Genomic DNA, 15940 nt, shown 5'->3' with positions numbered 1-15940 from the left:
TAAGTCAGCCATATTGTCACCTACACGCGCACGTAACCCAGCTGAATGGGCTTGTTCCGTCTATCAGGAGGAGGTGGACGCAGGGGCCATCATCGTGCAGGAGGCGGTGCCGGTGGTGAGCGGCGACACTGAAGAAAGTCTGTCGGCCCGAATCAAAGAGGCCGAGCACAGGGCCTTCCCTGCGGCGATGGAGCTGGTCTCCAGCGGAGCTGTCCATCTCAGTGAGGATGGACGTGTCATCTGGAGGTCACATTAGTACTTTGCATGACTACAGCTGAGTAATGTGTAGTGTGACACTGTTACAAAACATTCCTAATGTGCATGCATGTTACATTTTTCCTGGATGAATACATATTATGCACAGTAAACAACATTTCTTTATCTACTCCAAATGTTTGTGTTTAAATGTACTTGTGTGAATTAGAGCTGCACAGAACAAAAAATGCTATTCTTTCTAAATGGTTTACTTGTAGTGTATGCACATATACTGTATAAGCCTATATACCGGTACTAGGGGTGTAACGGTACACAAATATTTTGGTTCGGTACATACCTCGGTTTGGTTAATTTTCGGTACAGTCAGAAAACAACAAAATATAAATTTTTTGGTTTATTTATTTACCAAATTTGTAAATAATGGCTTTATCCTTTTAACATTGGGAACACTATAATAATTCTGCCCACGTTAATCAACATTAAACTGCCTCAAGTTGTTGCTCAGATTAAATAAAATCACAAAACTTTTCTTCTACATATAAAACAGTTTCAAGTCAACTCATCATGCTTAATTTATTACAGCATTTGGGAAGCCTGTAGTTGATTTATTATGTAAATGTTATATTTTTTATCAACATTTGATAGCAGGAACCCTGCCATTCAGAACTAGGCTGCTCCATTACTAATGATTAATGTAACTATAGCTGAAAAAATGGTACAATAGCAATAGGAGAGACTATTCATCCCTGAACACCATGGAGTTCATGTAGGCTTAATGATGCAGTTACATTATTATATCAACTATCAGTGACAGAAACTCTTCATTTAACATAATGTCCTTTTTTGCTGCTTCAACACAGCTCAATCAACACAGAAAAAGGTCAAGTGAAATAACAGACAAGACAGGGCTTTGCTGTCCGTAACACACACACACACCGCAAAATGAGCTAACGTTACGCTAAAAGCGAATTAGCCTTCACCTCAAGCCAGGACTGCGAGCGAGCTGAAGCTGCAGTTTATGTTTCTAGAAGGTCAACGGGCTCATAGTGATGTTACTAGTAGTTGACTGGGAGGTGTTTGTTATAATTTGGGGAGAGTCCGCTGCCTGATGCTTACCTGCTAAACGCTAAGCACTGACTACATGCGCTCTGAATACGCACTGCTGATTGCTGTTACCGCTCTGTTTGTAACCAATCAGATGGTTGTGTGGGTGGGACAATGCTGGGTGCTGTGTAGAGGACTGACAGACAAGCAGAAGGAAGCGGAGCAGCATGTTAATAAGACTTTAGCTTAGGCGGCTACTTTATATGTTCGTGTGGAAACTTGTTCGGTACACCTCCGAACCGAACCCCCCATACCGAAACGGTTCAATACAAACACACGTACCGTTACACCCCTAGTATATACAGTAAAGTATGTGTGAATCCTCAGCAGGAAAATAGTTTTTTTTTCTTCTGTGCAGCCAAGTGTGAATGCAATTTCTTGCCTACAGTCAATGATTTGTCAACATGGATTGTGTTATTTCCATTTCACTCCACTGTCAAAACTTGTCCATGCAGATGGAATGCATGATCATTTTTGCAGCCTCCCTTAAATCAAGATTAAACTGAACCTCTTTGTTATTAGGATCTCAAGTATCTTTACTCACCAATTTTTCATCCTCAGGTTTGTGCTCCCTGATGATGAATTAGACAGGAGGTATAAACAAAGTTTGTTATATTTTAAAAACAAGACTTTAAAAAGGGTAGACTTACAAAAGCATTTCAAGTTCAGGTTTGTTGGCGCTTATGGAAGCGCAGGACTGAGAGTCTCTCGTTTCCAGCTCTGGTTGACAGGTGTGGGTATCCGTGCAGACCGTATCCGCTCAGTAACTGGATGATCTCCTCTAGGATGAGAAGGAACATGAGATGTGAAATTAGATGACCTCCAGATGACACGACCATCCTCACTAAGATGCACTGCTCCACTGGAGGCAATTGCAAATTGCGTAGTATGTGTTTTAGTAGCATCTTCATCCTGAATCATGATAGTTTTGCGTAGAATTTGAAGGAATATGTCTGCCAAAGGGCAGCACGGTGGAAGAGTGGTTAGTGCGTCTGCCTCACAATACGAAGGTCCTGAGTAGTCGTGAGTTCAATCCCGGCCTCGGGATCTTTCTGTGTGGAGTGTGCATGTTCTCCCCGTGACTGCGTGGGTTCCCTCCGGGTACTCCGGCTTCCTCCCACCTCCAAAGACATGCACCTGGGGATAGGTTGATTGGCAACACTAAATTGGCCCTAGTGTGTGAATGTGAGTGTGAATGTTGTCTGTCTATCTGTGTTGGCCCTGCGATGAGGTGGCGACTTGTCCAGGGTGTACACCGCTTTCCGCCCGATTGTAGCTGAGATAGGCTCCAGCGGCCCCCGCGTCCCCGAAGGGAATAAGCGGTAGAAAATGGATGGATGTCTGCCAGATTGTTGCCGGTTGTAGCAATACAACTAAAGAAGGTGTCAACCTGCATACATTTCCAAATGATGGCAATACAGGGAAAGTATGAACCTCTCCTATCAAAATGGGACAGACCAAGCAAGAGTGTAATTGCAGCTATTATTTATTACTTTTAATGGATCAGACTTCGAAGAAGAAAGGTTTTGGTTTGAGTTTGGATGGAACATTTTTAAAGAGAAGCTAAATGCGATCTTGAAAATCAGGAGCACCCTCGAGAAAAACGGGAGAAAAAAAAAGAGTGGAAAAGAAGGTAACTAGTATTGTATTTTGTGTCCTCTTCTACTGATGTGTTCTTCAATATCATTGAGGAAATGCTGAAAGAGCATGAGGAAACACAGGCTATGGTGTCTATAGAATAGGAAATGGCGATTATTTTGGATTTCTCTTTGGCTCGTAATGTCAAACATATCAGTTTTGAAGTATAATGGACCAGGGCGACACAATCATGCAATTAAGTGATCAAAATAATAAATGGGTTGTACTTGTATAGCGCTTTTCTACCTTCAAGGTACTCAAAGCGCTTTGACACTACTTCCACATTTACCCATTCACACACACCACATTTACCCATTCACACACACATTCACACACTGATGGAGGGAGCTGCCATGCAAGGCGCTAACCAGCACCCATCAGGAGCAAGGGTGAAGTGTCTTGCTCAGGACACAACGGACATGACGAGGTTGGTACTAGGTGGGGATTGAACCAGGGACCCTCGGGTCGCGCACGGCCACTCTCCCACTGCGCCACGCCAAATAATAGATGTATATTCTTTTATTCACACGGTCTATGCGGCTATGCGAGGAAATGGGCTCTAGTTGACTACACAAGAGATGTAACGTACACGAACAAACGTTTTTTTTCAAGGGAACCAATTCGTGTTTGGGAGCAGTTTTTAATGCTCATGTAGATACAATGTACACCGACTGGAAACTACACTAACAACATTTTACTTTTTAAAATGTATATTTTTAAGTAATTTTGTTTATTTTTATCTTAGATTTTTATTTGGATTCACTTTAATGGTTCCTTGTTCTGATGTAGGTCAAACGTACACACACACAAGGTAGGGTGGAACAATTTTGTATTAACATTTTTATTATGTCCTGATTTTATTCAAATGTTATTTACACTTTTCTATACATTGTATTCTTATTTGTTTTGTGTATTTTTATATTGATCATTAAATTGCTACAAAGTTCTTTAGAGAACATGGAAAACAGTGATACCAATGTCAAAAAATGGGGATACGGGACTACCTTAAGAAATATTTACTTAAAATTATTGCCAATATTTCAGAATAATTCTCACCAATACAGTAATATTTGTGTAAATGTTAATTATTCCGATCCACATATTGTCTTATGTAGGCTACCAGCAACATTCCCTCTAATTTTTCATGTGTCTGAGCAAACCCAAAAACTCCTTGAGCATTCAAAGGAGCACACTGTGGCCATACCAGCACACCTGTCCCAAACCCGACAAGTTAATTGTCTTATACCATTATTCAAATGACAGCAGACATTTTCATGACATTATTTTCTTGTTTTTCATGTATTGGGCGGAGGTCCAATTTTGGAAAGTATTTGTACCCCTTTCAGAGATCTTGCCTAGTGGTTAGAGTGTCCGCCCTGAGATCGATAGGTTGTGAGTTCAAACTCCGGCCTAGTCATACCAAAGACTATAAAAATGGGACCCATTACCTCCCTGCTTGGCACTCAGCATCAAGGGTTGGAATTGGGGGTTAAATCACCAAAAATGATTCCCGGGCGCAGCCACTGCTGCTGCCCACTGCTCCCCTCACCTCCCAGGGGGTGGATCAAATGCAGAGGACACATTTCACCACACCTAGTGTGTGTGTGACCATCATTGGTACTTTAACTTAACATTTAGTTCCCCTTAAAACATTCACCTGTTGCACAATGAGATGTAAGCATGGCATAAAATTGGCCTGGTTTGTAAGTTTGTAAGGATTCTGTAACTTTCTGTGCGTAAAATATGTATTTTTATGAGCCTTTCTGTTTTCTAGTAACATTACATGAATAATATCCATAAATTAACATTCCTAACAAATGACCGTAGAATAGGCACAAAACTGATTGGGGAGTCATAGTGTAACGACCTGGCATTTACACTTTGTGTGGTGTTGGAGTTGTCTGACTTTTTGTGTGGCCATAAACGCATCAGTGGCTAAGTGTGTGTGCGTGTGTGTGTGTGTGTGTGTGTGTGTGTGTGTGTGTGTGTTGGTGCTGGTGAGAGAGTGAGCGACTGCTGTTGATATGACAGATGACAAAGACTTGGCTTTGGCCTGGTTTGTAAGGCAGAAAATTAAAAAAAAATTATAATGTTTTTGTTGCGGTTATGTAATGGCAAAATTAATATTTCAGTAATATCGTGTCTAAAACCACAATTTCAGTCTAAGAGTTTGGCTTTGTCTTCACTACATTGGTCTGTTTTCTGTCCTAAGATAAGAGACTTTTATGGCCATTTTTACAGCCTTTCGGGATGTCACCAAACCCCAACTTCTGTGAATAGGACAAAGACCGCTGTGATGTCGGTTGATCACTAAATTATGTTTTTAGTCAAATGTTACTCTCCAAATAGGTTTCTTCTATGATTGATGTTAATAACCGCCTTGTCCAATGTTTATTGGAAACACTCCTGTTTTTGCTAGTAGCACAAATTAGATAGGATGTGTTTTGCTCATTCCTCCTTCATTTCGCCCATTCTCTGCTCTCTTTTTTGAAGGCATAACAGATTTGAATCTCTCTCTCTCTCTCAGCAAGAAGCCCTTATTTGGAATCTCAAGTTATTTGAGTATTCAAATAAATACTTAAAGACCTTACTTTTTCTCTGGACAAAATATTTTTTTAAATATGAAAAAATGTAAAACAGTTACAGCAGACAATTAAAAAAAAGACTAATAACAAGCCAGTCTTTTAAAGGAACGGCTCCTTTCAATGAGTCACAAATCCCATCTCTAGACGTCACACCAAGAAGGTGCAGTGGAAATGGAAAAGGGGCGTGTTAAATAGTTAATTATCTACAGATGACACCAAAACTAATGATTCCAATATTCATCTTTAGTGACAAAAAGAAACATACCGCATTTTTCAGACTATAAGTCAAAGTTTTTTTCCATAGTTTGGCCGAGGGTGCGACTTATACTCAGGAGCGACTTATGTGTGAAATTAACACACTACCGTAAAATATCAAATAATATTATTTAGCTCATTCACGTAAGAGACTAGACGTATAAGATTTCATGGGATTTAGTGATTAGGAGTGACAGATTGGTAAACGTATAGCATGTTCTATATCAGTGGTTCTTAACCTTGTTGTCTTAACCAGTTTCATATGCGCATTCACCGAACCCTTCTTTAGTGAAAAATAAAATGTTTTTTTCAAATTCAAGACAAAGTTATATGTTTTTGGTAACACTCTAGTATGGGGAACATATTCTAAGTAACAAAGACTTAATTTAGAGATTTTTGGACACTAGGGCAGGGGTCGGCAACCTTTACCAGTCAAAGAGCCATTTTGACCAGTTTCAAAAATTATACAAAACAATGGGAGCCGCAAAATTTTTTGAAATTTTAAATGAAATAACACTGCATACTAAGGTTTTTTTTTTGCTTTGTGCTATGTATAAACCAGGGGTCTCAGACACGCTGTCCACACCTTTTTATGGAATTTTTAAGCTGGTGCGGCACGCGGGTTTTAAATGATTAGCGCTTGTCAGCGTCATGCATGCCGTGATGGTACAGCATATAGCACCCACTACAACCAGCGTGCCTGATCAGCCACATGTTGAATGTGGCTTTCGCTTGCTTACGTAGGTGACAGCAAGGCATACTTGGTCAAGAGCCACACAGGTTACACTGACGGTGGCGGTATATAAAAAACTTTAACACTCTTACTAATAATGCGCCACACTGTGAACCCACACCAAACAAGAATGACAAACACATTTCGGGAGAACATCTGCACCGTAACACAACAGGACAAATACCCAGAATCCCATGCAGCCCTAACTCTTCCGGGATACATTATACACCCCCGCTACCAAACCCCGCCCACCTCAACCGATGAACAGAGACGGGGGGGGGGGGGGGTTAGCAGGGGTGTATAATGTTGCCCGGAAGAGTCAGGGCTGCATGGGATTCTGGGTGTTTGTTCTGTTGTGTTTATGTTGTGTTAAGGTGCAGATGTTCTCCCGAAATGTGTTTGTCATTCTTGTTTGGTTTTGGTTCAAAGTGTGGCGCATTATTAGTAAGAGTGTTAAAGTTGTTTTATATGGTCACCGTCAGTGTAACCTGTGTGGCTGTTGACCAAGTATGCCTTGCTGTCACGTACGTGTGCAAGCAAAATATGTATATTATATAACAAATGTTGGGCTGGCACGCTGTTAGAGGGTTATAAGGCCATGCCGAATAAGGCATTAATGCCATGCCGAATAAGGCATTAATAAGTACTTTATAATGACTAGTTAAGACCCAATATGTTACTAATTTGCATGTTAATAAGCAACTAATTAATGGTGAATATGTTCCCCATACTAAAGTGTTACCATGTTTTATTACTGGTGCACAAAATGAACCGTGCATGAACATCACCTTGTTCAAACAACAAAACCAACACAGTGCATAAACTCACAACAAATTACACACCCGCAAATCAGTCTGACTTCTGCTGTTGCCGTATCCGTAATACGGCGATAGGGAGAAGTTTTTATTTACGTGATGAGTCGGGTGTGTCTTGACCTCCGCCGAACCCGAGCCCGACTCACCGAACCCCTAGGATTCGATCGAACCCAGGTTAAGAACCACTGTTCTATATGTTATAGTTATTTGAATGACTCTTACCATAATATGTTACGTTAACATACCAAGCACGTTCTCAGTTGGTTATTTATGCCTCATATAACGTACACTTATTCAGCCTGTTGTTCACTATTCTTTATTTTAAATTGCCTTTCAAATGTCTATTCTTGGTGTTGGGTTTTATCAAATACATTTCCCCCAAAAATGCGACTTATACTCAGTGCGACATATATGTTTTTTTCCTTCTTTACTATGCATTTTCGGCTGGTACGACTTATACTTCGAAAAATACGGTAAATAGAACATCTTAATGAAATTTGGGTCCCTTTAAGTTAATTGTCTATAGCTGTGACTTGTCTGAATCAGATTGATTGCTCCCCCATGACCCTAAAGAGACAACATCCAACCTGAACCCACCTGGATCATTTTCTGCTATGGTGACCAAGTAGAAGAGTCCTTGACTGGACAGCATCTGGGACACGACTGGTAGAAACCTGTCGATGACCTCACGGCCTCGCCTCCCACCTGCCCAGGCGGCTTCTATACCTGTGCTGCCCTCCTTGACAAGACCAAAACATGTCACCGACTTCTCACATTTTAGAGCTTTTCATCAGAGAGTTAAAGCAACCTCACTGGATGACGTCACCACATAAGGGGGATTGAAGAGCAGCACGTCCACTTGTCCACTTAACCGGGGCAGGAAACACTCCACCTGGACCAGAGAGCAAATATTAAGTGAGCATTAAAAAGTCCTCAAGATGGGAATAAAAACTTTGATGCTGGATCTGACCAGGTCTGTGATGACCGGCTGCAGGCACACGTTGTTGCACGATGCGGTCTTGGCGCTGCACTGCGCCGCTGTGCCATTCACATCAGTGCAACTACAACAACATTTGACAAAATTGTAACATGGAAGAAGAAGAGAAAGAAGATGGTAGTACACTTACAAATAGACAGATGAGGGTCCTAACACGGATGCAAGAAACGCAGACACCACGCCGGAGCCGCTGCCGACCTCCACGCAGACGCACGGCCTGCAGACAGCAGCAGGTCAATATCACCATCCCAAAAAGGAATAGGCTAAAGCCAAAACTTATATTTGCCTATATATAAGCTTTGGCTTCAGCCTATTCCTTTTTCGGTCATTATTTTTCTTTTTGTGTGTAAATGTGTATGCTTGTTAAATACGTATAATCTGCACTGTTAAACTGATCACACAAAATGGTTGATGGTATTGTATGACCGAAATAAACTTATTTCATTCATGTCCCACAAGAACTCAAGCTTGTGAGAATATCACCTCTGTATAGGGATGATGCTCGAAACCGTTTTTCTCGGTTGTTCGATAAGAAAAGAACCGAGTCCTCGGACTCGAATCCCTTTTTTGAGAACCGGTGCCCGTTATCGAGACCACTATAGTAAAGAAAAAGAGTTGGTTCTTTATTCGAATCCCTTCCCACAAGAAATGCCCTGTGAGACGCAATGTTATGCCCATTTGATTGTAGACTCTTACTGACACCTTGTGGCGATATGAAAATACTACGTCATTAGTCTGGGCACTTCCGGGTTGAGACAATTGAGAAGTAGACAAGTAGTGTTAGCTCTTACAAGCCTTGGAAAAGATAAGTCTGTAAGTGAACTGTTTAACTTTTTTATATAACTCAATATTAAGGTGGAAAGTGTTTCAGTTTGATAGTAAGATGTCTATTGAAAAACGATTTTTGTGCACTGTTTCAATGGATGTTTTGAGGACTTAAAATGGCTGCCAGTCGTGTATTTCCACCATCGAAATAGTTTCAACACTCGGAAGTATTTGTTTGATGATAGTACTGTATATTTATTATTTATTTATTTGTGTGAAGCTAATATTGACATATTGTGTATTACATTTCAGTATGTTAATTGAATCACACAGCTTATACATTTGTCATTGTGTGTATTTCAGTTTAAAAAAATACAGTCCAGTGCAAGACAAAAGTAAAGATAGGAAAAGACAAAGCAAGATCAACAACAACAAAGAGCCTAAATGGATTAATCTGCTTTGGAACTTTATTAGACGTCTTGGATTGTTTGTTAGCTGTCTGCCAAGCTGTATAACCTCAACACGTATAGTGAGGGCAGAACAGGCAATATGCAATTATTGCCAGGCTTCGCTCTCATGTAAGGGGGGAAGAATTGTTGATTGATGACTGTGGTGTTCTTAGTGTCATAGTGTGTGTAGTTAGTATGTTCCAATAGCAGCAGAAGTGCACTTTTTGGAGAGCTGTATTATTTTCAGTTTTGTGCCCAAGGGACTGATTTTATTTAACACTATATTATTATTTATACACCTATAGTGATCACAGAGACAGGTTGTTTTTGTGTTACTGTATATATTTGTTTTTCTGAAAAATCCCACTTAACAGTCAATATTTTTTTTTTATTTTTTTTTGGAGGGTAAGAGTCAATATTTATTTAATTTGATTTTTTTCTTATAAAATAAAAGTGAGCTTTTGTTAAACCAAATATTGTGTTTTTTTTCCATATACAACAACCTATCTGGAATCAATAAGAGAATCGATAAGGAATCGGTTCGATAATGGGCTCAAACTCGATAATTTCTTATCAAACATAAGGTTGGAAGTATTTCACATAATTCTTCTTCTTTGTACTTTGTAAGCGCTATTATTTTGAACAACTGGATCATCCATCCATCCATCCATCCATTTTCTACCGCTTATTCCTTTCGGGGGCACAGGGGGCGCTGGAGCCTATCTCAGCTACAATCAGGCGGAAGGCGGGGTGCACCCTGGACAAGTCGCATATAAGTACAATTTTTAACTTCTTTACTTAATCCATTCCATAATTCAATTCCACATACTGATATGCTAAAAGTTCTAAGTGTTGTACGTGCATATAAATGTTTTAAATTATTTTTTCCTCTAAGGTTATATTTCTCCTCTTTAGTTGAGAAGAATTGTTGTACATTCTTTGGTAGCAGGTTATAGTTTGCTTTGTACATCATTTTAGCTGTTTGTCTGATAAGATAATTCTTCTCACGAAGCAGATTTTATGTTAGAGTGTTTTAATGGTTTTAGTCCTAAATGATCTCAGTGAGATATTACAGCTTGTTGCTGAGATTTTATGACCTATATTGAGTAAAACATGCTTGAAACTAGAATATCAGCTGTTGCAAAGCTGTGTCATCAACACTCACAAGTATAAAACTACTTTTTTAAAGAAATAATTTCTTATTTCAAGCATGAAATAAAAAAATCATGACTTTGACACAATTTTGTCTCATAATTAAAACAGATGACAGCCAAATGGACTTTGCTGTTCTATTTTCAATGAAACAATAGAAAATACGTACTCATATAGTAGTAAAGTTGGCACAGTACAGTAAACTGACAGTTAATATTTAAACATTTCACATGTGACATTTCAAACAATTTTGAACAAAAATAGTTCATGCACATTGAGATAAATTCTTCAAAATTACAATTAAAAAAAAATTTACTGGGGGCCAGGCTGTAAATATATATATTTTTTAAATATATTAAAAAAAATAAAATAAAAAAAAAAAATATATATATATATATATATATTTTTTTTTAATATTCATATATATATATATATATATATACACATTAGGGCTGCAACAACTAATCGATTAAATTGATTAAAATCGATTATAAAAATAGTTGGCGATTAATTTAGTTATCGATTCGTTGGATCTATGCTATGCGCATGCGCAGAGGCAATTTTTATTTTTTTTTATTTAATTTTTATAAACCTTTATTTATAAACTGCAACATGTACAAAAAGCTGAGACACAATAATCAAAATAAGTATGGTGCCAGTATGCTGTTTTTTTTCAATAAAATACTGGAAAGGATAGAAATTTAGTTTGTCTTTTTTATCCGAATATTAATCGATTAATCGAAGTAATAATTTGCAGATGAATCGATTATCAAATTAATCGTTAGTTGCAGCCCTAATATATATATACACACATATACATATATATATATATATATATATATATATGTCTTAATAAGGAGTTTCCTCCTCTCCCAGCTCGCTAGCCTCAATCTGAACCTTGGTATTTACCGTGATGACGGACTGGCAGTGTGTCGCGCCTCGCCAAGGAGCAGCGAGAATACCAAGAAGCGCATATGCCAAATTTTCAAAGAGAACGGCCTACGGATCACGATTGAAGCCAACAAGCAAACCGTCAACTTCCTTGACGTCACTTTCAACCTGAGAAATAACAGCTACCAACCATTCACGAAACCCAACACAACACTCCAATACGTGCACCATGACAGCAACCATCCACCCACCACCACGAAAAGAATACCTACCGGAATCAATAAAAGGCTATCGATGCTGTCATCTAGCAAAGCTGAATTTGACCAAGCAACCCCCCCGTACCAAAAAGCCCTTGATGAAAGCGGATACAATTTCACCCTCACCTATGAACCCACGCCAGGAAACCAGCCAAAAAAGAACAGAAAACGAAACGGCATCATCTGGTACAACCCCCCATACAGCAAAAACGTCTCAACGAACATTGGACACAAATTCCTCAATCTGATTGACAAACACTTTCCCAAAGACAACAACCTAAGAAAAGTATTCAACAAGAACAACATCAAATTGAGCTACAGCTGCATGAACAATATACGACAAATCATCTCAAACCACAACAAAACAATTGCAAATGAGCCGTCGACCCCCAGTCAGAACGACTCCAAAACCAACAAAGCATGTAACTGTCGAAAGAAACCTGATTGCCCACTCAACGGGGGGTGCTTACAAACATCAGTTGTCTACCAATCTAAGGTAATACGCAAGGACATTAACACATCCGACACATATGTAGGATTAACCGAGGGTGAATTCAAAACCAGATGGAACAACCACAAGGCTTCTTTCAGGAACAAAAACCTGCGAAATACCACAGAACTCAGCAAACACATTTGGGACCTCAAAGACAATAATGTTGAATATTCAATAACATGGCAAATTCTTGCATCCAGCACACCTTACAATAGTGGTAATAAAAGATGCAACCTATGCTTGAAAGAGAAACTGTTTATCATCTACCGTCCAGACCTGTCATCCCTCAACAAGCGCAGCGAAATTGTAACAACATGCCGCCATAGACGGAAACATCTCCTAGGTAACACATGAGCCAATCACCACGCCCCTAGGCCAGCCTGTACCCACCCACTCTGTGCCCTATATAAACCATGGTATGCGAATGCTCCCATTAAAATCTCCTGACGATTGAGGGTACCCCCCTCATGAAACAGGCCTGTAGAGATGAAATAGTCTTGTGATTTTTTTCCCCACACATACATATATATATATATATATATATATTCCTTGCTCACTAATTGACTGAAAGAGCACGCACTTGGCGTGATGATGTCATGTTATCGATGGGAAAATGCATTTATAGACAATATGATTTGCCTGAGCGTTGCCTTTCCATTATGAAAAATAAACACGTTTTTAGTGTAAGTTTGCTGGTTTCAAGAAATGTAATGCCGAGTGCATGTCATTATGTCAAGATAATGGCACTAGCATTTACTTAATTTAAGAATATTTTTCAACATATTGAGCAAAAAGGCCTCATTTGTTTTTCTACCAAGAAAAGTGCACTTTGTTATTAGTGAGAATATATTTATTTTAAGGTATTTTTGGGTTCATTGAGGTTAGCTAATTAGGGCCCGCAATGGCCCATTGCATAAGGACTCCCGCAGGGAGTCCTTATGCAATGGGACATAAGGACCTATTGTTATTCGTTCGTTTTATTATTCTTTATTCTTCCGCCGCCACAACAAACTGTAATTTGACCCACTTAACATGCTTCAAAACTCACCATATTTGACCCACACATCAGGACCTGCGAAAATTACCTTTTTAAAAAAAAAACCGAACCCCACAACTCAAAATTGCGCTCTAGCGCCCCCTAGGAAAAAAAAAACTAGACTGCCTATATCTCCCACTAGGAAGATCGGAGAGACATGAAACAAAAACCTGTATGTAGGTTTGACTTAGACCTAGTTTTCATAATTGTATATCCTCGGGCAAAAATCAACAGGAAGTTGGCAATTCCCCCTTCAAGACAAAAAAGTACTAAAAACAGTCACTTTTGCCTCTTTGAGCTGCAATTTGACCCTCTTAACATGCTTCAAAACTCACCGAACTACACGCACACATCAGGACTTGCAAAAATTGCTATCTAATAAAGAAACCTAACCCCAAATTTAAAAATTGCGCTCTACAGCAATTTTTGAATAAAACGGACAAAAAACTGCTCCTCGGATGAAAAAACTTACAAAACTGCCTGTAACTCCCACTGGGAAGGTCGGAGAGACATGAAACAAAAACCTCTATGTAGGTCTCACTTAGACCTACATTTCATAAATTGACAACCCCCAGCAAAAATTAACAGGAAGTTTGCTATTCCCCCTTCAAAACATTTTTTTTTTTAAAAAACGGTCACCTTCCTTCAAAAACGAACTCCTCTGAGCGCGTTTGTCGTTTCGCCTTCAAACTAACACAGGAGAGAGATTGAACCCTTGTGATTACAACAACAGAAGCGCTTTTTTTATAACTGCTCCGGTTTTGATTTTATGAGCCTTCAAAGAACCGCTACGCTGCTGTTTTTTTAAGATGGCTGCTCAAAAGCAGGAAGCACCAACGTGCCCACACAATGCAGACAAGGTAGGTACACTAGACAAAAGTCTTGGGACACTTCAGACTAAAAGTAGACAAAAGTATTGGGACACTTAGGACTAGCACCTGCCAAATACGCGGGCCCGACCAACGCTGCTTGCAGCTTTAATTTTACTTGTTTTGGAAAGTCTTGACAAGCCGAATTTTCTTGTTCTATTGGCAGATAATTTTGCTTAGTTCAAATAAAATACCCCTCATTTTTGTATTTGTTTTTGAACACTGACTTTTTGCAGCACACACGCACGCACGCACGCACGCACGCACGCACGCACGCACGCACGCACGCACGCACGCACGCACGCACGCACGCACGCACGCACGCACGCACGCACGCACGCACGCACGCACGCACGCACGCACGCACGCACGCACGCACGCACGCACGCACGCACGCACGCACGCACGCACGCACGCACGCACGCACGCACGCACGCACGCACGCACGCACACACACGCGCACACACACACACACACACACACACACACACACACACACACACACACACACACACACACACACACACACACACACACACACACACACACACACACACACACACACACACACACACACACACACACACACACACACACACACACACACACACACACACACACACACACACACACACACACACACACACACACACACACACACACACACACACACACACACACACACACACACACACGCCGGGGTGGAGCAGGCAGGACTCACCTCATCCGCTGGAGCTTTTCCGCATCTTTCTCCAGCGAGTCAATGAGCAAGAACGAATCCTCCGACGGCTCGTAGACATCACGGAAGTCTCCCCGCGCGGCGTGAGCGTACAGCGGCGTGGGGTAGCTCGCCGACATGCTAGCATCGGAGCTAAACTTAGCCTTTCTCTCTATCGCGTAATTCATGTAAATGTTTGTGGCGGAAACACTAAACTACATTCCACAAGTATCTAATAAGTTAGTATTTTATGTAAATATCGTTTTTTTTTTTAAATAAAACGCAACGGCGGAGTCAACGCGCCCGCTGTTCACTTCCTAGTTTACGTCTGTACGTCACTACGTCACTTACCCTTCTTCTTTTTTGTTTAAATTCGTCACTTCCTCTTTGTCCGCCCACTGGTTTATACGTCAGCTCGGCCGCCATCTTAGGGGAGTCAAAACCGCCTTGTCAACCAGTTGAAGTCACTGTGACAGCGATGTGTTTCATGAACGTTGCTGTCCAGAATTGTAGATTTATAGTTTCTGATCAAATTGTGACACTGCCGTATGACCTATTTCTGGAGCAGTACGTGTCATTGTCAAAAACTAAAAAAGAAACATCGCATTTACGTAGGTTATACGACGAACTGTTGCTGGAGTCTTGACTGCCGTACTGTGGCGGACAGGTCGACGTGTTATCCGACCATTTCGTGAGGGGTCTTGTGCATGTCTGCATTAGAAGATGTTTGATTGATTGGTTTAAACTTTTATTGGTAGAATGCACAGTACAGTACATATTCCGTACGATTGACCACTAAATGGTAACACCCGAATAAGTTTTTCGGGGTCCACGTTAATCAATTCATGGTAAATTCATGGTTGCTGCTGCCATCTCGTGGACATTTCAGAGAATTACATTCGAGACAAATGTAACTGAAGGTTTATATCTGTCGCCTATGCTGTATAAAACTATAAAAATAACAAAC

At 40.2% G+C, this 15940-nt stretch overlaps 2 protein-coding genes across 3 annotated transcripts in view; one reads left to right on the top strand and one right to left on the bottom strand.

The window, feature by feature from the left end:
• gart (phosphoribosylglycinamide formyltransferase) overlaps positions 1–555 on the top strand; it is a 29246-nt gene extending 28691 nt beyond the window's left edge. The window contains exon 21 of the mRNA XM_061985212.1: positions 68–555. Within this exon, the coding sequence (XP_061841196.1) occupies positions 68–256 (189 nt within the window). The 3' untranslated portion in view covers positions 257–555. The remainder of the gene's footprint in view (positions 1–67) is intronic.
• hemk2 (HemK methyltransferase 2, ETF1 glutamine and histone H4 lysine) lies at positions 101–15288 on the bottom strand. Of its 2 annotated transcripts, none has more exons than XM_061985215.1 (7): positions 14977–15288; positions 8474–8560; positions 8317–8407; positions 8155–8238; positions 7944–8085; positions 1971–2101; positions 101–240 (listed from the first exon to the last, which is right to left on the bottom strand). In XM_061985215.1, exons 1-6 carry the CDS (start codon positions 15159–15161, stop codon positions 1986–1988), a joined length of 705 nt encoding a protein of 234 aa, XP_061841199.1. In that variant the 5' UTR covers positions 15162–15288; the 3' UTR covers positions 101–240; positions 1971–1985. The 2 variants fall into 2 exon arrangements, with proteins under 2 accessions (XP_061841199.1, XP_061841197.1); XM_061985213.1 differs by lacking the exon at positions 101–240 and adding an exon at positions 1869–1892.
• Positions 15289–15940: the final 652 nt, after the last annotated feature.

The sequence above is a fragment of the Nerophis lumbriciformis genome, linkage group LG23, assembly GCF_033978685.3.
Source record: "Nerophis lumbriciformis linkage group LG23, RoL_Nlum_v2.1, whole genome shotgun sequence".
In the NCBI taxonomy this organism is placed as follows: Eukaryota; Metazoa; Chordata; class Actinopteri; order Syngnathiformes; family Syngnathidae; genus Nerophis; species Nerophis lumbriciformis.
This window is presented reverse-complemented; position numbering and strand designations above follow the sequence as displayed.

What these genes read in the sequence shown, in the direction of transcription:
- hemk2 (XM_061985215.1), bottom strand. Translation starts at nt 15,161, where the DNA reads ATGAATTACGCGATAGAGAGAAAGGCTAAGTTTAGCTCCGATGCTAGC. An exon ending in GAAAAGCTCCAGCGGATGAG is followed by an intron (nt 8,561 to 14,976) that starts GTGAGTCCTGCC and finishes TGCTGTCTGCAG; the next exon opens with GCCGTGCGTCTGCGTGGAGG. An exon ending in CATAGCAGAAAATGATCCAG is followed by an intron (nt 2,102 to 7,943) that starts GTGGGTTCAGGT and finishes TTCTCATCCTAG; the next exon opens with AGGAGATCATCCAGTTACTG.